The following is a 25,270-nucleotide window of genomic DNA, read 5'->3' on the forward strand; positions in this document are numbered from 1 at the left end:
TGGTGGTGAACGGAAGAGTATCGGCCCCGTTCGAGCTGGGCCGGGGCACGCGACAGGGCTGCCCCTTGTCGCCGCTCCTGTTTGCACTTGCCTTGGAGCCCCTGGCGGAGTGGCTGCGGTGGCATCCCTCTATCCGCGGTCTCCGCTGGACCCCTGAGTATGAGGACCGCGTGTCCCTATACGCTGATGACATCCTCTTGTACCTAGCCTCCCCACGTAAATCATTGATAGTACTGGTTGATGTTTTACATTCATTCGGTCGCAACTCCGGCCTTGTCATCAACTGGGCCAAATCATGTGTGTATGTGCTCTCTGGGGAGGCTCCCATCCTCCCGCGGGGCTGTCCGATCCAGATCGCCTCGCGGGGGTTCAGGTACCTGGGTGTCTTCATCACTCTGGACCCGGAGGCCCGCTACGAACGGAACTTGCTTCCCCCCCTCCAGCGCCTGAAGGAGGACGTCGCGCGTTGGCGGCGCCTGCCGCTTTCGCCGCTCGGCCGGGCGGCATTGTTCAAGATGATGTCGTTGCCACGCTTCCTGTACGCTTTGCAGAACACTATGGACTTAGTCCCGGCGCGCTACTTCCGTGAGGTGGAGAGTCTGCAGCGCCGTCTGTTCTGGGACGGGAGGCCGCGTATTGCCCTGGCGAAGTTGACGCTCCCATGGTATGACAGGGGGATTGCCCTCCCTGATATTAAACGGTACTATTGGGCCTCCCAGCTAGCTGCAATTAACCATGGCCTATACGGGCCCGCCTTAAACCCGGCATTTGAAATGGACAGGGTGCTATTACCAGGTGGCGACTATAATCGGGCGCTTTATTCCAGCGCGCCCGACGCTCGTCTGACGGGCCCCACGCGTGTCATGGTGCAAGTGTGGCACGCGGCCAATGCAGCTATGGGGTGGAAGGACCGTTTGACCCGGGCGTCACCACTATACGCGTCTGAGCGGTTGGGCTCCCTGTGGACCTCTAAGGGCTTTGAGAAGTGGGACATAATCGGCATTAGTAAAGTGGGGGATCTCTGGACGAGGGGAGGATTTAAAACGTTCGAGATGCTGCAGACGGAATTTCAGTTGCAGGGCAGTGAATACTTTCGGTACTTGCAGGTCCGTCATGCGCTGGGCTCCGTCTTTTCGGACGTTGCCTCCATCCCGGAATATTCCCCCCTGGAGGACAGAATGCTGGATGGGCACGTCCCGGACAGCACGATCTCCTCGATATACAAAAAGCTGATTAACGACCGCTCGGGCCTGTTAACCACCCTTCGTGCGGCCTGGGTTGCCGACGGGCTGGAGTTGGACGACGAGGATTGGACCTCTGCGGTGGCCTCCCCGAAGGAGGTGGCCATACCGGCTCGCCTTCGCTTCGTCCAGCTCAAGATACTCTACCGGGTCTACATGACGGGGCCGAAGCTTCTGCGTATTGGCTATGCTGAAGATGGGTTGTGTAAGCGTGGGTGTGGTGCTTTGGGGACCTTTCTGCATATCTTGTGGGAATGCCCGGAGGTTGAGCGATTCTGGCGTGGTGTGCATGAGGTCTTGCGAGTGGTTACGCATGTGGCGCTGCTGCCTGAAGCGAGGAGATGCCTGTTGAATGTGTGGGAACCAACTGATTACTCGGTGCCACAGACGTGGTGGGTGACTCTGGGATATATGATAGCCAAGCGTGACATGGCTCAGCTGTGGGGATCCCAGAGGCCCCCGACGGTGTCGGCCTGGAAAGAACACATGGACTGGTGCATGTTTCGAGAAAAGGTGGTGTATGTGGCGAGGGGTAAGCCTGGGACATGGGTGAAAGTATGGGGCCCCTGGAACGCCTACCGCGGGGGTATCTGTGCACCACCGTTGCTGCCTGATACCTCTCCAGCCCCGTCCCCTTAGCCGACTCCTCTCTCCGGTACCAGGCATTGGGTTCCCCCAGTCCTCGCTCTGTTCTCTTCCCCCTTTTTAGATTCCTGTGGATAGTTGGGATCCCCGCTCTAGGGGAGCACGTGCTGCTATTTTCGATTGTGGGTTGCCTTGTGGGTGTGGTTTTTCTTGTTGTTCTTAATTTAAAATGAAACCGTATAGTGGGGTCCGGCTATTGTGGCTTTTGACATTGTTACCTCCTGAGTATGCTCCTCTGCAACGCCACGTGTTTCATAAATGTATGTCTTATGCTCCTATCATTGCTAGCGGCCGGCCGGAAGGTTGTAGGCCCATACTTGTATATTCTTGAGACTTGTAATAAACGGTTTAAAAAAAAAAAAAAAAAAATCTGGGTATCAAAGGATTACACTGTGTCAGAATCTAACCCCACATTTCTTACAGTTGACACCGTTTCTGGCAAAGGCTTTAGCTCAGATGTCCAACATTCAGTGTTCACTTGATTTGTAAAAGAGCAGAATTTTGGATTAACTTATGTTTAAATATTATTGATTGATAGTTATGGACTGCTTTACAGCTCTTTAACATGTTTGTGCTACTATTGTGTAAGATGGTCGCTCATAAAGATCAACACTAGATTAAGTATCATCTGCATATATTTGCTTGCAAAGACCAGGGGCTTCAATTAGATGGCCCAAAGAATCATGTAGATGTTAAACAACAGCAGCTACCTCCCCTTTACCCCCTGCCCTTTAATAAATTCACAAAAAACAACCTTGTTGTATAAGCTATACCTATTACATTTTGCTACACAAAAAACCCTGACCACTAGTAAATTGCCATTTCCTGAGTGAGTGCTGCCCAGGCTACTACTCTGCTCTCAGCCCAATAGTGCCTGACACATCTGCACTATATTAACTCCTGTGATCCACCTATCATGTAGCAGGAGTCTTGCATACTAAGGTAGCTCCGTTCCCCCATTACCTCCCTTTGACCCCAAGACATTTGGGGAAAACGATCAAACCAGTAGTCACAACGGCACGCTTCAAAATGACCAACCATCACAAAAGCACTCATGCAATTTGGTCAACCATTGTCTTGATAACTTTCCCTAACCCCAATCGCAAATGCAGCAATGTGCCCTCACCTTCTTTTTCATGAATAGATCTGGCATCTTTTCAGCCACCCCTCCTCATGTGTCACATCATCATTCAGGGCTAAGCACTGTCCACATCTGCCTCCTGGTCCACAGCCATTCTCCAGAATCCTTCTGAGCTCCGTCATATGATAATGTGGTGCATAGTTTTGTTCCATTGAAATAAAAGGCCAAACAAGAAAGAACAGACATTATAATGTGCTTCAAACTCTGACAATCTTGTCTTGCCCATCCCCTCCACAGCTTGCAGGACCTCCCCCTGTGTCCTGTAGAAATGGAACTTCACCAGCACATGCCTAGAGAACTTCCTTCTCACAAAACATTTCAAACATTTTAGTGGGCTGTAGCTTTCATTAGAGCAAAGGACAGAAACACTTCCTCGTCAAACTACTAATGCAAGTCACCCCATATTAACTAGTCTCAGCAACAGCATCCGTTTTTGCATTCCCATGTGCCAGTATATATTGATTCAGTTTATACTTGCCAATTATACTGTGGGCATGTAGCCACTTTCAGATATAGACCGGTGGGTGAAGGTTGAGATGGGAGTTGGGACCACTAGCGTCAAAGAAACATATTGTAATTAGGGCTCCCGGTTTTATGGTATTTATTTTTTGAACATTTCCGTCTGTATTTATCCGTATTTATTTTTTGGTCATTTTATCTGTATTTATCCACATTTATTTTTGATGCAAGAAAAAAAAACGCTAAAGCTTGTTTTTTTCCACATTTATTTAAATTGACATGCACACTTGCACTAGGCTGGTATAGCTGTTTAATTTAAATTGGAGCCTATGCTTAGTGCACTTTACATATTGGGAGCCAATTTCTTCCCTGTCCTCTAAGAAAAGATACATGTATTCGTGATTTTGATTAGGTCCCATTTGCGCAGATGTCTTGCAAAATGTCAACACATTACTACCTCTTTTACTCACATTTAATCGGCCATCACAGAGTGTCTGCTTGAAGAATATCAGATCATTCTCAGTGTGCACTAGAAGACGACTTACCCCACAAGGCATGGTAAATCGCATCTTTATCTGTACAGAATAGTGCTTTGATATGGACATTATGGGGAAAATGTAGAGCACAGGTGGTGCAACAGTCATTTCTGTTCTTGTTTTTGAAGAAAAAAATCAGAATACATTTAATAAAGAAGCAGATGTGAATGTGTGCAGCTTAGCAATTAATGCACAAGTGTATGCACCGTCTGTAAGGCACAGACCAGCGCAAGAATCGAGGAGAGGCACCTAAGCGGCCATTGAGCATTGCCAACCAGTGTGCTGGCGAAATAAAAACACTGAGTAATAAAAAGCAGCCTTACTTGTCAGTGTCTTCGCAGGCTGCCAGTGTCCGATTTCGGAGCGCTGTTGTTCTCTTCCTTGTTTTACACAAGTGCTGGAAGGGAAGGAGAGGGGAGGGGAAGGGTGTAGCGAGGGCAGAGGGCTGAAGCGAGGAAAGGCACCAGAGAGGCCATTGTTATCAAGCCACGCACTTTACTTGTTGAACCACAAGCCCAGTTTGTCATATACACCCACGACAGTGCGCAGCCTTGTCTGTGTACTAAACTACAAAAATGGTTAACAATAAAAGACAAAGGGCGAAGTTCTTCTGAACCCTAAAAGCTTTATGCTAATAGTTGTTGGAGGCATTTCTGCCCCCTGCCCTGCCACATCAACCTCCTTCACCCTCCTATACAACACAAAGCAAAATGTTGTGGAGCTGCAGCCGATGTCCTGGGGTGTTTTCACACCTCTTAATGGACATTGGCTGCTTGCACTGCCCCAACAATTATCTAGCCTGAACTACCGCTGTGAGAGGTGCTGGAGTGTCTCTGCACACACGGCGTTCCAGTCCCCCCCTCTCTCCCCCGTCTCTGGAGCAGTTTCAGGGCAGCAGTTTCCCGTTTATTTTGGCTGTCCCTGTGCACCTCTGACTAGGATTTTTACAGAGGAGCATTTGTTTTGTAAGTATTTTCCCGTTTTTACATATAAATACAGGCAAAAAACAAAACGTTTTCCGTCTGTATTTATATGTAAAAATCCGTTTAAACGGAAAACCGGGAGCCTTAATTGTAATATCACCGCTAATTGTTCCCAATAGTTGATATCAATGTTCTTGGACAGCCCCTTCCAGTCCTAAAAGAGAAAGAAAGGAAAAAACAGATAAGCCAAGCAGAAAGTGCCACCTTCGAACCCAAGCAGACCCTAATTAATAATACACCGGTGGATTGGAGCGGGCTAAAGCAGCGATGGGAGGCTTGGGTGGGACCCCTGGATGAGGCGGACTGGAGGGACGCCCTTATGGGCCCTCGGTCGCTTACCACCTCCGCTAGGCTGCGGCTTATCCAACTTTATTACCTCCACACTGCCTATTTGACCCCGGACCGCCTGTATCGTGCGGGCCTCCGCGTGGACGCCTCTTGCACTCGCTGTGGGGAGGTTCCGGCAGATTTTTTCCACATGGTGTGGTCTTGCCCTCGTCTGGGGGACTACTGGGCAGCGATCGAGGCCGATCTAGCGGAGGTCCTGGGTTGGGAGGTCCCCCACGAGCCTAGAATGGCCCTGCTGGGCATCATGGACGGGATGGACGGGTCCCGTAATGAAAAGTACTTCCTCACCACTGCCCTTATGGTGGCCAAGAGAGATATAGCGGCAGTGTGGTCACAGCCAGACCCGCCCAGAGTGGCTACCTGGAGTAAAGGGGTGGATTGGTGTGCGGCTCAGGAGCGGTCGCTATACGCTGCACGGGGCTGCCCAAAAAAATTTCGCAAGATATGGGGGAAATGGTTGGGGGGCCTGTTTTGAAGGGTGGGTGCACAGGGGGGGGGGGACGGGGGATGGGAGGGGGCGGGAGGGCTTTTGCACTTGCCTGTTGATGCTTTCCTGATTGCAGATACTGATGCCTTGTTCACTGCACTGCTGTATATTATTCCTGATATTGTTCTTTATGCCGCAAAACACAATAAAAAGAAGTTTATCGAACCCAAGCAGACAAGGTGCCTATTCAGCCCCTCTGCTTGATTCTTTTATCTTTCTGTGATTCCAGGAAGTCCAATAACACATGCACCTTTGTTAACATGCCAAGGTTTGCTTGCCTGATTGCTGCTGTAGTCGCCAGTTCCCTCTATTTAGCGCTGGCAAGCTCAACATACCTGCATCCTGTACCGCAAATAAGAGATCTTTTACGGCTGCTTTGTTGTTTTGACCATCTGAAATTAAAGGCATTATAAGTACCTTGTTCTGCGAAAATGTTTCTGCTTTTGTCTTCGTATTCACGCGACAAACAGATGGGGAGAGGACTCCAAAAATTCTGAGAAAGGTATTTCTTCGTATATTTGTTTTGTTTAATATAAAACAAATATTCAGCATTTTTCTCAAATCTCATGTCTGTGTCCAGCTGCTGCCTTGTTGTGCTGCAGGTATTCTGCACAAACACAGAACTATGTGCAGGATTATGGGACCTTGGTGTATAGGGACTGAGTCTTTCTACCACCTTCGTGCCCACGAGCCCAGGACCGACTAGCTATAGTGTCTCACTTGCTCTCCTACTCACTCACAGAGAAGCAAACGATTAGACACCCCAAAACACAACACTCCCGGATCTTTCAGGAATCGGGGTAACAAGACACACTCTTTCACTCGCACTCTTGTACTTGTCCACAATAAGATCTGACAGAGACATGAAAAAGTTTAAAATGTTTATTTTAACTAACGTGCCCTAACATGCAGTATATGTGCCACAACAAGCAGGAATAAGCATAATACGAATATAGTATATAGTCAGCATTGCAGCTAGTCCATATATCATGAAGGGAGATGTCATCATAGAAAAGACAATGAAGCCTAACCTCCCTCCCCTTGCTAAGAAGAAGTATTAGTTCGAGGCATATGAGCTGCAGATTACACACTTGTGCATAGATCGCCATCTGGTGTTGGGCCCGGATGTTTGCAGTTTGTTTTTCCTCTTGGAAAGTCTTTGGAAGTCACGAGGTCGGTGACTCCTCCTTTGGATCGTATTGTGCATGGGCTTCGGCTCCATCCTCAGATTGTTTTTTTCCGCCATCGGGCTCGGATGTAATCTTCGCGCTCCGGTTCCGAACAGCTTCCAGTTCGACGATCGACGCGCAATCCTCACCCCAAACCGCGTTATTGTTTCGATCGCGATCTCCCCCACTCGACGCGCCTTCTCATCGGCACAGACCTTTGGTTCGAGTCGTCGACGACGGCCTTCGGGCCTCTCCAAGCTCCGGTCCTGGGTAATGGAAAGGACTCCATTTGAAAAGTGCCATCGATGTGGGTCCAAATTTCCCCACACCGATCTCCACTAGGTATGCAATCTCTGCCTCTCCCCTGAACACGAGGCTCGAGACTGTCCGGCGTGTAAGTCCTTCCGGTCCAAAAAGACTGTTCGGGACCGAAGAGCCAGAAGTACTATGGCTCACTCCTCGACGACCATTCCGGACGACATCTTCGGAGAAGGCATCGACGCTCCAGAGCGTTACACCGATGAGGGCCTCGTCAGCGCTTCCGAAGCTGACGACTCAGATGTGGAGGACATCACCCCGGCGCAGAGGGTCGTATTGATCCCCCCCCCACATCCCTGCCGGCACCGAAAAAGGCTCTGGTCACACCTTCGCCTCCAGGCCTAGGTAAGACCAAGGACACTGCTTCCAACACTGCACCTTCAGGCCCGGTAAAGAAGCCAAGCAAGCCTTCGGGCGGCTCGGGCTCGAGCCATCCTTCCGTCGGTGCCGATAAACACGCTTCGGCACCGAAGAAGAAGCCGACCTCCCTCTCGACACCGAGCCCCGCACCGAAGCACTCGGGGTCGAAACCCAGCTCTTCGGCACCGACGCCACCTTCGGTGCCGACCAAAGCACACAAGGCCACCGGCTCTGACACTTCGAAGCCGAAACCCATCTCGGCGCCGACCAAGCGTCCGGAGGTTCCCAAACCGGGTTCCAAACAACGAACCGGCACAGAAAAGCCTAAAAATCCAGCGGCCCTGACACCTCCGGCGCCGACGGACCGACCAGCCTCACCAGACCTATTTACACCGGATCCCTTGCAAAAAACACTCACCAAGGATCCAAAAACTGGACATTTGACACTCTCTACCAAAAAGAGACATTTGAGAAGCCTGCTCCACCTCCACCTCCAAAGAGGAAGGACTCTGCTACCTCTCCGTTCAGAATACCTTCCCCACCTCTTCCACCTCCTCCACCCTCCCCACCTCCACCCCCTCTGCCTTCTCCACCCCAACCTCATCGTTCTCCCACCCCTTCTCCACACGATGATGATCACGGGACCCATATGATGACATAGGGGATGTGCCCCAGGACCTACCCACAGGGGACCCCACCCCTACAGTATCCCGAGACCCATGAGACGATTACAATATCCCTGATATACCCAACGTCCCACAAGATGATCTTTACCCCTCCAGACCATCTCCACCGGAAGACTCATTGGGGTTCCACCATCTACTGCAAAGGGCGGCACACTATCACGGGGTAGACTTGCATACCGACCCCGTGGAGGAAGAGTTCCTCCTCGACACATTCAACACCACACATAGGTCCACCTCCATATTGCCTATGCTCAAAGGAGTGGTAAAGCATGCGCCAGAAGTTTTTAAGGACCCAGTTAGGGCCAGGGTCATTAACCCGCGCATCTAGAAAAAATACAAAGCTGCCCCCACAGATCCCTCCTACCTCAGAGGGCCAGCGCCACTAGATTCTGCACGTAAAAGGGCAAACTCCCAGGCGTCAGGCGAAGCAGCACCACCACCTGACAAAGAGTCAAAACTACTGGACGCATCAGGAAAGCGTACTGCATCACAAGCAGCCAATATATGGCATATCGCCAATACTCAAGCGCTATTGGCCAGATATGACAGGGCACATTATGACGAGTTAGAAAGCATAATGCACCACCTCCCTGAAAAATATAAAGCTAGGGCCAACAAACTAATTCAGGAGGGTAAGACTATTACTAACACCTCCATACATTGTTCCCTAGATGCAGCAGACACAGCTTCCAGGGCCATCAATACCAGCGTCCTCCTTCGTCGCCATGCTTGGCTAAGAATATCAGGGTTTAAACCGGAGGTACAAGCCTCCATCCTTAACCATCCCTTTGACCAGGAACATCTATTTGGCCCAAAAGTGGATGAGGCCCTAGAAAAAATGAAGAAGGATACGGATACGGCAAAATCCATGGGAGCCTTACAGTCACACCCTCCTAGACGCTCCTTTTGCCGCTCTTCCTTTCGAAGTACGTCTAGAGGCTACTCCTCAGACACCGCGTCCACTTCATACAAAACCCCTACTCAGTCCACCTTCACAAGGGGTTATCAAAGAGGCGGCTATAGGGGTAACAATAATAAAGGCAGAGGCAAAACAAAGAACGCCCGCTCTGCCACACCGCCTACACAATGACTTCCCCCCGCTCCCCCCAGACCATTCCACTCCGGTCGGGGGCAGACTCCAACATTTCCTTCCTGTCTGGGCTACCATCACCTCAGACAAATGGGTAACACAGATAATTCGGTCAGGCTACTGCGTAGAACTAATATCTACCCCCTCAAACATTCCACCCAGACAGCGCCCAATGTCACAAGAACATCTAATACTCCTAAAGCAGGAGGTAATCTCCCTCCTACAGAAACAGGCAATAGAACCCGTTCCTACCAACCAACAAAATATGGGAGTCTACTCCCTATATTTCCTCATACCAAAAAGGGATGAGACTCTTCGACCTATCCTAGATCTCCGGCCCCTAAACACATACATACACTCAGACCATTTTCATATGGTCACGCTTCAGCAGGTACTTCCGCTCCTCTCCCAAAATGACTTTTTGACCACTTTAGACCTAAAGACGCTTATTTCCACATTCCAGTGCACAAAGCTCACCGGAAGTACCTCAGATTTGTAGTGGACGGACAACACTACCAATTCAAAGTGCTCCCGTTCGGAGTCACAACAGCGCCACGGGTATTCACCAAGCGCCTAGCAGTGGTGGCGGCACACCTCAGAAGACAGCACATTCGCGTCTTCCCATACTTGGACGATTGGCTGATAAAAGCCACTTCCTACAACCAATGTGTACACCACACCGCTACCACAATCCAACTACTTCACCAACGAGGCTTCACGGTGAACCACCAAAAGTCCCAGCTAACACCATCCCACATAAAACAATACCTCGGTGCCACCATAGACACCTCAAAAGCAATAGCCTACCCCAATCCGGCCAATTGGCAAAAATTCCGCACCCTGCCGCAAGTCAAGTGCCCTCCGCCGTCAACAAGATACGGCGGCGCCGTCTCAAATTCAAGAGATTCCAGTGCGTCGAGTCAAAGGCAGAATCAAGAGCTCCCCCGCTCCATTCTAACCATGGGACTTGTCTATATTTCTTAAAAGAAATCCATCGATCTCCAAAGTGACTACTTCCGCCATAGTTTTGGCCAAGTTCGAAAAGGCTTGATTCACGCTGCCACTCTGAGTCTTGGTCCTGAGGAGAACCCCCCCACTTGGTAGTCAAGGATCAGGGGTTAGAAACGCGTCGACCTTTTGTTTTTTGTGTCAACAAACACTGGTGTCAAAATATTTATACCTGGTGCATTCAAATGAATTGTTCTCAATTGTTAAGAATCTGTTTATCAATCACGGAGATGCACCTCTAAACAGTTTTTTCAAAATCCCACCAGGTTTGGTAGGCCCTTTGGTAAATTAGAATAATACAAAGAAATAGGCTACCGAAGGAAAGTTTTTTTGAGTGTTTGTTTGGATGTTTGAGGAGTGGTGTATGAATGTTTGTTTATAGTATCATGTCTGCCTCTCCGGCAGATGAGTTGAGTGTAGTCCCCTTTTCAAAAAATATTCTCTTTGCTCAAAAAATTATTTTGCTTGTCTAAAAATGTTTTTATGTTCATGCATTTATAGTTATTGACGGCTTCTCAATTTTGTATTTTCAAATTTTTTCATACAAAATTGACCTAAAAACTTTATGAAATAAATACTATTAAGTAGTACTCTCGTGGTTACAAACAGCCGGTGTGTATTTATTTTCGGGCAATTTCTAGAACATCATTCAACGTCAATTCATAAGATAGAAAATATATCAATATCCGAGATGGGACCCATTCCGTCAACGATCTGCATCTGGTGCAGATCGTTGACGGATTGGGTCCCATCTCGGATATTGAATATGCGGAATCGGGCAACTTGAAGACTTTGGCTTTTGTCCGTATCATCGGATGAATTCTTGACTTTGTGCTATATTGAAAAAACGGGACCAGCTGTTGTCATTTTTCTGACATGTACTCGTACTCTAATTGATATATTTTCTATCTTATGAATTGACGTTGAATGATGTTCTAGAAATTGCCCGAAAATAAATACACACCGGTATATTATTACTCACGCCCTGAAGAAGTCCCAAGTTGGACGAAACGCGTCGGCTGCTATGGCTGTTCTCAATGTCATTGTAACAAATGAACAATAAAGAAGAATTTTTGAAAAAGAAAATACATCATGTACATGGACTAATTTAATATCATTTACACTTGTGGAAGTGGTGCACCTTTTGCTGTTTGTTCTCACTTTGCCCCAGAACCTGGGGAAGTACTGTGTCAGCGGGTACTACTCAAGAGTGCACACGTGGGGTGAACTTAAATTATCACCAACCAATATAATGGGCTAATTGATAATCCGGTGCTGCCTTAGAGGGATACCGCTGGCTTTGCTCTTTCTTGCTAGTACTCTCGTGGTTGTTTGATGGTATCTTCCACGTTCAATTTAAGGCTTTGAAGGACTTATCAGCATTGGCACTTCTTTGTTTGTCCTAGCAGTGGTGGCAGCACATTTGCGAAGACAACACATTCACGTCTTCCCATACTTAGACGACTGGCTGATAAAAGCCAGGTCATACAATCAGTGTGTACAACACACGTCCACCACTATTCAGCTACTCCACCAACTTGGCTTCACAGTAAACCACCAAAAGTCCCATCTACAACTATCCCACATAAAACAATACCTCGGTGCCACCATAGACACCTCAAGAGCGCTAGCCTACCCCAATCCTGCCAGGATTGCAAGCATTCAGGCTCTACGCACAAAATTCATAGCCCAAAACACTGCCTTTCAGCTCGAGTGTTTATGCAACTAATAGGGATGATGGCCTCTTGCATCTTCATAGTACCTCACGCAAGACTCCAGATGCGTCCTCTCCAAGAGTGCTTAGCGCAACAATGGAACCAGGCCCAGGGTCAATTAACAGATCTGGTGTTGGTAGACGGTCGCACCCATCGCTCTCTGTAATGGTGGAACACCACAAACCTTTCCAAAGGTCGACCGTTCCTGGACCCGGTTTCTCAAATAGTACTGACAACGGACGCATCGCTCTCCGGCTGGGGAGCTCATCTACTACATCTCACCACACAGGGCAAGTGGACACCTCAACAAAAGTTACTCCATATCAACCATCTGGAGTTACTAGCAATCTTCTTAGCCCTAAAATCTTTTCAAACCCAAATTTCAGGCAAGGCAGTCCTGATCCGCACAAACAACATGACAGCCATGTATTATATTCAAAAACAAGGCGGCACACACTCTCCACAGCTCTCTCAACTAGCACAGAGCATATGGAGATGGGCAATACCCCAATAAATCTTTCTCCTAGCTCAGCATGTCCCAGGAGTCCAAAACACAGTGGCAGATCCGCTCAGCAGGCAGACACAACAGATCCACGAGTGGGAGCTTCACCCGCAAGTTCTTCACCCGTACTTTCAAATGTGGGGGCATCCACAGATAGACCTCTTCGCCACCCACGAAAACGCCAAATGCCCAAGCTTCGCCGCCAGATACCCACACCCATTGTCCAAAGGAAATGCGATATGGATGAACTGGTCAGGCAGATTTGCGTACGCTTTTCCGCCTCTCCCACTCATTCCACTAGTGGTGCGCAAACTACAACAACACTCCCTCACACTAATGCTAGTAGCTCCAACGTGGGCCAGACAACCGTGGTATACCACACTGCTCGAACTATCTGTAGTACCGCACCAAAAACACCCGGACCCAGTGCAGCTCAACCTTGCGATCTGGCTCCTGAAATCCTAGAATTTGGGTACCTAAATCTTCCCCCTGACTGTATGAACGTCATCAGAGGAGCTAGAAGACCTACCACTAGAGCGTGCTACGCCGCCAAGTGGAAACGTTTTGTTGTTTATTGCCATAACAACACCATCAATCCACTGGACGTGTCCATTCAACACATCATAGGCTACTTACTCCACCTACAAAGGTGCAATCTAGCTTATACGTCCATTTGACTACACCTCACAGCTATTGCAGCTTACCTACAAAACAGGCAACATCTATCACTCTTTAGAGTACCTGCCATTAAAGCCTTCATGGAATGCCTTTAAAGAATAATTCCCCCAGAGTGCCACCCTCACCTGTGTGGAACTTAAATATCGTTCTCACAAGGCTAATGGGGCCTCCCTTCGAACCTCTGCACAAATGCGAACTACAATTCCTAACATAGAAAAACGCTTTTCTTGTAGCCATCACTTCCCTTAGAAGGGTCAGTGAGATACAAGCACTTACCATTCAAGAACCTTTTCTCCAAATGCACTACAACAAGGTTGTTCTCCGTACCAACCCAAAATATCTCCCTAAAGTCATTTCTCCTTTTCACCTAAACCAAACAGTAGAACTACCAGTATTTTTCTCGCAACCACAGACCGTTGCAGAAAGGGCTCTTCACACACTAGATGTCAAACGAGCCTTACTCTACTACATTCAAAGAACACAACCTTTCCGTAAGACCAAACAACTGTTTGTCTCTTTCTCTCCACCACACAAAGGCAACCCCATCTCAAAATCAGGGATAGCTAGGTGGATTGTAAAATGCATTCAAATCTGCTACCACAAAGCAAAGCGAACGCTATCCATTCCCCCTAAAGCCCATTCTACACGAAAAATAGGGGCTTCCATGGCATTCTTAGGGAACATCCCATTAGATGATATCTGCAAAGCAGCTACATGGTCAGCACCGCACACTTTCACCAAACACTATTGTGTAGATGTGCAAACTAAGCAACAGGCTAGTGTGGGCCAGGCTGTACTCAAAACATTATTTCAAACCACTGCAACAGATACGGGTGGTCACCGCTAACGGTGGGTACTGCTATATAATCTATGCACAAGTGTGTAATCTGCAGCTCATATGCCTCGAACAGAATATGCTACTTACCAGTATGCATCTGTTCTTGGCATGTAGAGCTGCAGATCTACACACGCCCACCCGCCTCCCTGGCTACCTGTATCTGTCCCAGTTTATCTTATTTAGATAGCACACACATGGGCATCTTCACTGTTATTACTACGCTCCATCTTTCCCTGCTGGCGAAAAACAATTTGAGGATGGAGCCGAAGCCCATGCGCAATACGATCCAAAGACTTTCCAAGAGGAAAAACAAACTGCAAACATCCGGGCCCAACACCAGATGGCGATCTATGCACAAGTGTGTAGATCTGCAGCTCTACATGCCAAGAACAGATGCATACTGGTAAGTAGCATATTCCTTATATGTTAGAAGATGTCTGGGCTTTGTCAGCAGACCCCATTCCATAGCCTTTAGATGATAGATCAACATCATAGGTGCTGTCTCGCTCTTCTCCCTGGAAAGGTCCCTCTCCAAGTGTGTCTCACCTAATTCAAGTACCCCTCTAAAAACCAAAGTATGTTGTCCAAACAACAGCTACATCGGTATGTTTTATCCAAGGGCTAAGGTCTGGCCAGAACAAAATAAGAAGGGGTATTGGGCTTGTTCGATTTTTGTAAATCTTGCAATATTGACATTAACACTACCATCTTTCTGAATCTCACTGAGATAATGAGGGGGTCTTTGAGCTCTGGATTTGGGGGCATCACATGTGCCCATGACTCCAAGTGGACTTTCACCAAGGAGACTACCAATTTCCCTACCAAGACATTTCACTGATAAAACCCACACTGTGGCGGAGAGGAAGCTGCATCCAAAGTTCCCATCTTGGTGCAATGCTGGCTCCGCCACATGCTTTAATGCAATGTTCTAAATCATCTCTTTCGGTATCCTCGATTAGATTGCTAATGCGTATATTGTCCCTCTTAGAGCATTTTCTAGGTTCTTGCACATGTACATAGAATAGTGGGATTAAGTTTTGCCTGCCTCCAGACTCTTTTCAATATGTGGAACGTCCATTAATTCTATTCGTGTCATCACCGCTTTCACATTGTTGATGTATTCAGTCAGTGAATTCACCTCTATGCTACAAACCTCAACTTTGCAGCCAAATAGGGCCCCAACAACTTAATGTAATTGTTGTTAATCTCCACTTAGAAGTAGTCAGAATACTACAGTAGATTTTACTTCATCAGCTATTAAGATAGGCCTGTCATCATACGAGAGACTGCAGTGGATGTCTTCACCTGTGTGGTTATTAGGTCGATCAATTTCCAGAAAGCTGGCTTCTCCAAATATCTCTGTGCAAGCTGTTAGTTTAGGAATTTAATCAGTAAATTTGATTAGACCTTGGCTTTAGTGGGCTTCGTTATGGGAATATGGATATATGCACTCTATCCTCACTGCCTTTTGGAAAAACTAACCCCATGCGTCAACCCCCAGAAGTCTGTGGGGCCTCTTGGAGGGTTACAACCCAGATGTCATCCTAAGTCCTTAACCGCCACAACTGCAATCTGAGGCAGATCTAATAGTGCGCATTGAGTTTAGCCAGACAGGTTGGCATGCCAACATTTGATGCCAATTACACTCAGTAGCCAGAGAAGACACTTCCCCTACAGAACCCATGGGTTCCTATTTATTGTAAGGATGTTTCTGCCATACCTTCTTTGTCCTTGGTCACCCTGCAAGAGTCCTGCCTTTACAAGGGTGATGCTGAGTTAGCTCAATTTTCCACCTCCATTGAGACGTCATCATCATATTATCTATTCCGCCACCACAGGTGGCTTTGGGTTAATCTCAATCCTCTGGTGATTCTCCACACTCCTGTTCCAAGTACAACCCTAACCCCACTTCTTGGAGTGGGGCTTCCGCCAAGGGCGCAGTAACCAGAAATCGTCAACCCTAGCTCTAGGTCAGCACCCCTGCACACAGGGCTTCAAAGTTCACTGACTTCACATCCATGTATCTTGTTCATTCTGCAGTCATATTGCAGAGGCACGGAATGATGGTACTGGCATCAACGTCTCCTTATCTATCTCACTGAAACAGTCAAGAGAACAGTACTGGTTCTCCCCAAACACGTTTTGGTGCTTTCTCAAAGGGCAGTGGTTAGCTAACATCCTCTTTTTCATTCAAACATTATCACAGGCTATTGTAGCCAGGAAGATGAAGGCTCTGCTGCCAGGTCATTTTTTCTGATACTTGGTATGTTTCGCAGGGGGGATGAAAAGCTATAGAGTTTAAGTTTTGCATTTCAGTTATCATGAGGTAATATTTCTCAATATCCTAGAAAGATAAAAGGGGCATTAAACGTTGCGTACTCTACACAAAGAATAGGGTACATTTCAGTAACCATTACCAAGCCAAAGTAGATTGTGCAGAAGGCTATTTGTGATGTAGAATGAATTAATTTGGTAATAATTGTATTTCTTTATTTCAGGAGTCGATAAAGGTTATATTTCAAGATGTATTACCTTACTGGCCTCAGTGGATTTTGATGGTTGTGCTGGAAGTCATTTGGATATGCCTGACATTCCTGTTACCAGTTCCTGGCTGTCCCCAGTAAGGCATAAATAATATTTTTTTAAAGTCTTGTTTCATTATGAAGATCCTTTTTGGAGAATGTCATTTTATGCATGCTAAAGTAGTCTTTCCTGTATCACAACTTGTATTGAGTTTTACATGAAAACACTCAGATTCAGAGAACTAATCTGAAATAAAATCCTTAACTTACTACTTTTGGTATTCAAAGAAGGCATTTAGTAGTAGTAAAGTTAGGACTCCTAATTATACTACTACTAAACTGAGATAAAATCCTAAACTTACTACTTTTGGTATTCACAGAAGGCATTTAGTAGTAGTAAAGTTAGGAGTCCTAACTTTACTACTAATAAATGCCTTCTGTGAATACCAAAAGTAGTAAGTTTAGGATTTAATCTCAGATTAGTTCTGTGAATTGGCCCCTCAATGGCTAAGTGAGAAGCAAACAATGTTTTGTTTTTCTTTCTCTGCATTAAAACTAGCTTAAATTATTGTGATAAGAGGAGAGGTGAGCTCTTTAGACCTTTGTCTTAATTCAGCCACATTCTGCTGCATCGTCTTCTGTAAAACACATGTAGAGAAAGCCAGAATGCCCTGATGGTTTCTGGATCCATAAATTACCTTTATCTCAAAAAACACTCTAGTGCTTATTTAGATATGCAGTTTGTTCTGTTGTGAGTATAATGTCATTTTTATTGTTTCGCACCAATGGGAAATACATTATATAGACCAAGAAGGAACAAGCATTTGCAATGCAATAGGTCTCGCATTTACCCGAGTTTGAGCTATTGGCATTGTAAATGACAATGCCTTTTATTTATGTGTTAATTATCAAAACAGATAAATAAAAGGTATTGTCATTTACAGTGCCAATAGCTTAAATTATCGCAAAGGCAAGAACTATTGCATTGCAAATGCTTGTTCTTTTGTTCTAGCAGGACAATTAATTTTGTAGGAGTAGAATACAACAAAAACTCTGGGAAAGATTCTTTAGGGAGAATTTCTGCACTTTTCTCCATAAATGTACGCTGTTCCACAAGAATCCGTTTAAGTTTGAGATTTGTGCAAGCAGTGTTAGCATCTGTGGCATCCTGATTTTCCTCGTCTTTTATCAGGATCTCTTCTGGAGAGTCCTTGAATTGTGGCTCAAGTGGCTGGTGTGGAGTGGGGAGGACAAGATTATCATCAGTCAGAGAGAGGAATACTCCTTGCAGTGGTGTTTAACAGAGCTTATGGGATGGACAACGGCCCTTATCCAAAAGTATGAACCAGAATCGACTATCCTTACTGATGTGTCCATGCAAAGAAGGGACAGCTAATTTGCGGACAACATTATTTTTACCTCCCTTGCTATAAAAAACACTGTGTAATATGTCGTAATTCTGAGCATTCTACCTCACCCTAAAAACCACCACAGATCTTTTCTCATTTGAGGACAACATTATTTTTACCTCCCTTGCTATAAAAAACACTGTGTAATATGTTGTAATTCTGAGCATTCTACCTCACCCTAAAAACCACCACAGACCTTTTTTGCTATATATCGACTATTAAACAGCATTGTTTTACTTTAAGAAGCAAGGGTGAGCAAATTTGAAAACTCTGTGCAGAGAAACGCAAACTATGTGAAATATGCCTTCTCTGTAAAGTGCAGTTCACACTCCGGAATTAAACATTAATTAAGTTACGTGAGGAATTGTCATGCCCTTTGATGAGACGCTTGAGGAACCCATACCAAAGCATCCCAAAACGCCTTCAAACATTCAGCAAGGCTCCACACTGCATCTGGCTAACAAAGTGTGTGGGGGTGATCTGGTTCATATCCTGGCCAGCCTACAGCTGCGTGCAATGGTCTCTATGACAGGGCAACAGAAGGTGCCATGCTCGAAGATAGGCAGGCAGAAGACCGACTTTTTTCCTCAGTCGCTCTGTTTTTAAATAAAACACATGGTTGTCACTGGATCTTCTGTTTCCTATTTTCATTTGTAACAGTTGAAGCCTACATCCCGATCACTCCCTCTTTTTGTAGTTTTAAGTGGTGGCAGGTATAGTGCATATTTGGATGGCCTGGCGACATACTTTAGATTCCTTTTCCCTGTGAACAAGCATTTTTGAAGCCTGCTGGAGTTCTTTTCTAGATGTGCGAGTTAGGTATTTAAATGGAAGGAAAACTGCTTAAACATCGGGAAGCAGACAATTGTTAATCCATTATTTCCATTGGATACATTTGTCATGGGACGCAAGCTTGTATCAGCTCGAGGAGGAGACCCTTGAGGCAGCTGGTGCCTTAAATAGGTCGTCAATCACAGTGAAATGCTGCCGGGAAAGAAACAGAGTGCTTTGCCGATTTTGCAGTCACAGCTGAAACAAGGAGGAAGAGACGCGGCGAGACAACGTGCGCGTGTACATCGCCTGTTCAGGCGCGCACATGTCCTGTCCCCCTTCGGCCAAGAAAGTGACAACAATAGATCTCGCCAAGGTGAGCAGCGCGCATGCGCTGCGTCGCTAGGCGAGACTTAAAAAAGGCCAGAATAAAGGTGTACTAAAATGGATGGAATGAATGCTTGCAATTTTGTCTTACCACTGCTAATCATTCAGAGTAGCATCCCAGCCTATTGTTCTGCTGCTCACCATGCCACCTCAGTTTGCACCCAGCCATATGCAAATCAGTCTTGACCCTGCTCCAGTAGGAACAGTCCAGACTGAACTGTCATGCCAAGTCCTCCCTAAACCGAAGCACAAGCAACCCAAGTCCAGTTCCTCTCTGCAAGGGAGCCACATCTGGGCATATCTTTTCCACCAAAGACGGTACACCATTCTGTGTTCAGCTCCGGACACAGGAGCTCTCGTCCTCTTAAGCTGCTATGGAAGACAGGAGTTTCATGCACCACAAAACGGTGTGTTCCTGTGCTTTCCCTCACACCAAGGAATATGGCTCCCACCACCCTTCAGTATTCTTGCTGCCGTTGATGGGTTCATCTGGTTAATGATTTGGAATCCAGCGCCATTTTTTGTGCCTACTTGGAGTGGAGAAGATACTGCCTCTTTGAACTGGTATCCAGGCTGAGTTCCTTCTGTGTCCATTCCTATGCCTCTCTGCTAATCCAGCTAACAAGTGACTTTGCAGTACCACAACCATCCGTGCACTCACTCCTCCATCGATAGATTGTCCCATTCACTTTCCCACTCCTTTAACTGCCCCTTCTCTGCTGTTTCCCCACACTCACTTTCACACTTCATCCACTCACCATTTAATCTTGTGATCCATTCATGTGCTCATGCCCTCATCCAGCCACCCATCAATCCATGCTCTGTGTCCTCTTCAACCATGCACAGACTTATATATCCATTCATCTGCATGTACTGCCGAAATTCTAAATGTTTTGGCTTTGCAAGTACGTGTTTATCTGTTATGATCCAATATCATAAAGCCTATAGATGGTTGTTAAAATCATGGATTCAGTTCTTTGGCTAACTATCTAAGTGAGACTTTCACCAGACATCAACTCCAACAGGCATGATTATTTCATTTATGCATAATCCAATCGGGGGTGTCCAACGTGTAGCTCATGAGCTACTGGTAGCTTGCCAGAAGCCTGGAAGTAGCTCCCTGAAGTGCAGCCTGGTACAGTACTTAATTCAGGGGGTCTGCTCTAGCCATGTTGAAGAAAGTCACTTTGGAAGAAAATAAAATGTTTTTTTGTCAGTGTGTTAACCCAAAATGGTCAATCCATATTTGATATATAATCATGTATTTTGAGAAACTGTTGATGTTTCAAAGCAAAATTATTGAACATCCAAAATATATTTAAAATGCTGATCTTTAATACTGAGTTGTGGAGATTTGTAGCTTAGTATTTTCTTTGTGCCTGTGGGCCATTACTGCTGTGACTATTATGTAATTAGTTCCTTGGAAGTTTTTTTTCTGACACTGCTGTTAGTAACCCCGTCTTCTGCATCAGGTGGTTGATGTTCTACGACAATATTGGATTTTAAATATCGTCCAGCCAAAATATTGTACCCAGAATATAGACTACCACAATATTATGACGGTAATTATATGGAGGCAAGTATAGTTTTATTTCTGTTTTTAACTCCACAGCTATTCATCTTGAAGATACATATATCTTTAAAGTACATAGATGTGGAGTTTAGAATAATAGGAATATACTTATCTATATATGTACCTTCATGATATTGTAGCAGTCAATATTCTGATTATGATATTTTGACACCACTCAATAATGTGACCTACATCTGGGATGCTCCCACAAGGTGTAGTCATTATTGTGATTGTCTCTGATATGATCCCTACTGCATCAGTAACCAAAGTCATTAGTAACACAGGACTATTTTCGTCTATCAGACGCAGAAAAGGTTGGAGACTCCTGGTCTAAACTAACCTGACTGCTTCCAATAAGAACATATTAAATAAACTGTTTACCTAACTTACAATTTCACACTATTGAAAACTGTGATTATATCTGTCATGGAGTCGTAGGAAGCTACATTGATCCTACTGGACGTAACTGCGGAATGCAACATGTTTTTAAAAAAAAACAAATCTTTTTTCTTTAATCTTCAAAATGCATACATAGGTCAATACAACTACACATAGTCGCATAGAGAAAGGAAAACAACCCCACCATCTCCAACCAAGTGCCTCCCTTCTCCCCATATCACAATCATTCAAGGTCGTAGTACTGTTGTGTCATGGTGCTTGATCTCCACTCCAGGCCTGAGGGTGATGTTAGCCTGGTGCAGTATCTGCTAGGGCGGATCTCCGTGCCTGTCTGTGTTAGTGTCTTTTGTGGGTTGTGACGTGAGCTCCTGTGAGCACTTGGATATATCTAACTCAAAGTATCATCTCCATGGACCCCATATTTTCTTAAATTTCCTTGTGCAGCCCCTGCTTAGGTATGTGGTACGCTCCGCGGCCATGTAGAGGTCCATCCCTTTTGTCCATTCCTTAATCGTGGGTTTACCCCATCTCCTGGCCACATCTCTTTTGGCCATCACCAATCCCAGGGAGGCAAAAAGTAGTTGGGCCCTGTTAACGTCTACCTCGCTAGGTATCCCCACGAGGACAAATCCAGGCTTGACTAGTAGCGTTGCCCCCACCATTGTACCTAATTTCTCGATAATACCTATCCTCTAGCTATGTATTGCAAGACAAGCCCATATTGTGTGAAGGAAGTCTCCTTTAACATTTTTTACAAGTGGGACAGTATGGCATCTCTGATCAACCCATCTTGTGTAGTTTCTCTTTGTCATAAAATATTCTGTGTAGTATCTTGTATTGGACTAGGGCCAGCCTAGACTTGATGGCGATCTCTCAGGGGTGCATTATTGCTGCCTCCCAGTCTATTTCCTACATGGGGCCTATGTCTTTTTCCCACCTCTCTCGCAGTCCCCCCAATCTGCCAGGCATAGTATTGTTTATAGTTTTTTATGTTCGCGACATGGCCTTAGTTACCAGTTCCTCTTGTTGTAACTTTCCCTCTAATGGGGCATACTTTGGTAGGTTCCTGCACTGTATGCCCTCCGCCCTTCATGCATTGTGCAACTACGCATATTAAATTAATTGAGATTTGTATAGGCCATATTCCTGGCTAAGCCTGTTCCAGGTATTAAATTCCCCCTTTATCTATTATGTCCCCTATTGTCGATATGCCCAGGAGGTCCCAGGTTTCCAATCCTCTTAGTTTGTTCAGTTCCTTGAACACTCGCAGAGTGGCACTGCTTTTGTGGCCTGATTCGTCCACCCTATTGCCTTTTTTGCTCTTACCCATGCCTCTAGAGTGACCTGTGTGGCGGGCAGTAGTTGGGAGGTACCCTTTCTGCCGTATAAGTAGTGTAGATATGTATGTGGTGTCACAATTCTCACTCTAAACGGTATGTGGGGTGATCCCTGGTTCAATGCTGCCATTCATTTATGAGGACAAGGTGGGAGGCCCAATAGTATGCCTCAATATCAGGTAGCGTAACCCCACTGGTATATGGATTTCGCTGTAGTGTTTTAATTGCGATCCTGGGTTGGCCTAGCTTCCGTAGTAAGGAGAAAAGTCCACTCTTTATCCCAATGACCACCTCTCTAGGGAATGGCTGATATGTAATTTGGAGGACGTATAGCAGTTGGGGCAAAATGATCATATTAAAGATGGCTGCTCTTCCGAGCAGGGAGGGGGGCAGTATTCTGCATCTGATTTGTTTTGTGTGACCATCCTATGGTTTTGAAGCTTATATTTCTCCCTGTACTGGGTCACAAAGATCCCTAGGTATTGAAAGCCGTCCTGAGCGATTCTTAAGTCTCCAGGCAGTGGCCACCATGAGTGGATTTTGGTTGGGCAGTAGAGTTTGGACTTATTCCAGTTTATTTTGTATCCGGAGTGTCTACCATGCTCTTCTATGGTGTCAAAAAGTAAGGGGATTACTGAGTTGGTGCATGTGCTGTATAAAAGGATGTCATCGACATAAACAGAAATCTTTTTTTCCTATTTGTCTACGGGGGTTATTTGGAAGCCCCTGATTTCTGGATGCTGTCTAATTCCACAGGCTAGGGATTTGAGGGTGAGCGCGAAAAAAAGAAGTGATGATAGGGGGCATCCCTGTCTCGTTCCCCGACCAATGGGGAAGGCTATTGATCTCACCCCATTTACTCTGACCAGGGCGATGGATTGGTTGTGAAGTAATGTTATCCAGCTGCGGACGTTTGGACCTATTCCGAATTTAGCTAAGGTGTGTTCGAGAAATGGGCAGTGCACTGCGTCAAACGCTTTTTCTGAGTCTAGTGAGAGGAATATATTGGCGCATCTGGATCCTTGACCTTCATTAGCCAGTTATGAGTTCTTCACAGGTTGTACCAGGTGGTTCGTCCTGGCATGAAGCCAGATTGGTCATTATGTACTAGTGATGTGATATATTTGAGGAGGCGGGTTCCCAGGATTGTGGCTAGAATCTTAACCTCCGTATTTAATAGGGAGATAGGTCTATACGAGTCACACCGATTGTGTGGTTTACCGTCTTTGTGGATGGCAACTATTGTTGCTGATCTTAAATAAAGGGGTAAGATACCTTCCTTATGTGCATCAATGAAGAGTCTTAGTAGTTGGGGGCCTAGGAGGTCTATACATCCCTTATAAAATTCGGCCGGTAGGCCATTGGGGCCGGGGGCCTTCCCCTGACGCAGCTTTGCCACTGCTTCTAGTATTTTCACCAAAGTCAGGTCAGCTTTCAGATCGTCTGCCTCCTCCGCCCCCAAAGTTGGGGTCTGGATGTATGTTAGGTATTCCTCTATTTCTGCTTGTGTTATGTGAGGGCGGGCCTTGTAGAAGGCCCGGTAGTAGTTGGTGAATGCCTCAGCCACTTGAGTGTGTGTTATATAGAGTATCCTGCCCGTCTACAATTTGCCACACTCATCTAACTTGCATCTCTTTTTGCTGATCCACACCAATAGTTTTCCTGTCTTATCCCCCACTTCATATAGGCGATGTAATGTTGCCAGCCCTGTTTCTTGGCCGTATACACATTATGAGTGCCCGAATAATAGGAGAACTTCTTTGGCTGAGGGTGTTTGTGTCGCCACGTGTCAACCAGCCCAAGTGTATTGGCAAATCTTGCCAGAGGGGTGGTGGTTGGTGACTCGTCTCCCCTCCTCCAGCGGTGCCGAATTCATTACATCATTAAAGTCTCCCGCTATTATATGAATGGTAGAGGGCTTTTCAAGTAGAATATCTGTGACCTTGCTCGTAGCGGAAGCTTGGAGTCTAGGTGGTGCATACACACATAGTAATGTTACGTCTCTCCTGCCCCACTGTCCTGACACTCCTACATACCTCCCCATGGGGTCTTGCCAAGTGCAACTGGTCTGAAAGGAGATATCTTTCTTTATTAATATAGTCACCCCTGACTATGTCTGGACGAAGCCTCTTAATATGTTGCATCAGCAGACCCCTCTTGATTTTGTCTCCGACCCCATTAACGTTCCAGGTCAATACTGTGAAATCTGGATACAGGACTAGTGTCTGCATGGCCATAGAGTGTAGTAAGTGCTTCTCATTGATATGGGGAAGTGGCATGTCGTGACATCTCCTATCTTGTTAGGACTCCCTCTTCGGATGACCCATATGACTAGTGAACAAAAAAGTAAATAACTTAACTGTAACCAAACTCCCAGCCAGTACCCCCCTCACCACCTCCCATAGTCTTCCCCCAATCTTAAGCCCTTTCATCGACAGAAGGTACTATATACTAGAGATGACGGAGTGGTCTGTCTTCGTTCCCCCCAACTCTGCCCAATACTCAAACACCAACCACTCGGAGCATTGAAGCCAACCAACAATTTAAGCCAAGCATAAGAATTTCCTCCGTATTGATGTTCATAGTTACCCTCTAGCCGGAGTTCAAGTGTCAGTTCCCAAGACTATAGAGCAGAGGTCTTCAAACTTTTTGATGCCGAGACCCCCCT

The 25,270-nt window shown here is 46.2% G+C and overlaps 1 protein-coding gene across 1 annotated transcript in view; it reads left to right on the forward strand.

The window, feature by feature from the left end:
* The window catches only part of HGSNAT (heparan-alpha-glucosaminide N-acetyltransferase), a 507,378-nt gene that overhangs the window by 311,713 nt on the left and 170,395 nt on the right, over positions 1–25,270 (forward strand). Inside the window, exon 12 of the mRNA XM_085626788.1 lies at positions 16,703–16,824. Coding sequence (XP_085482914.1) covers positions 16,703–16,824 — 122 coding nt within the window. The remainder of the gene's footprint in view (positions 1–16,702; positions 16,825–25,270) is intronic.

Source organism: Triturus cristatus, chromosome 9 (assembly GCF_964204655.1).
Source record: "Triturus cristatus chromosome 9, aTriCri1.1, whole genome shotgun sequence".
NCBI classification, from domain to species: Eukaryota; Metazoa; Chordata; class Amphibia; order Caudata; family Salamandridae; genus Triturus; species Triturus cristatus.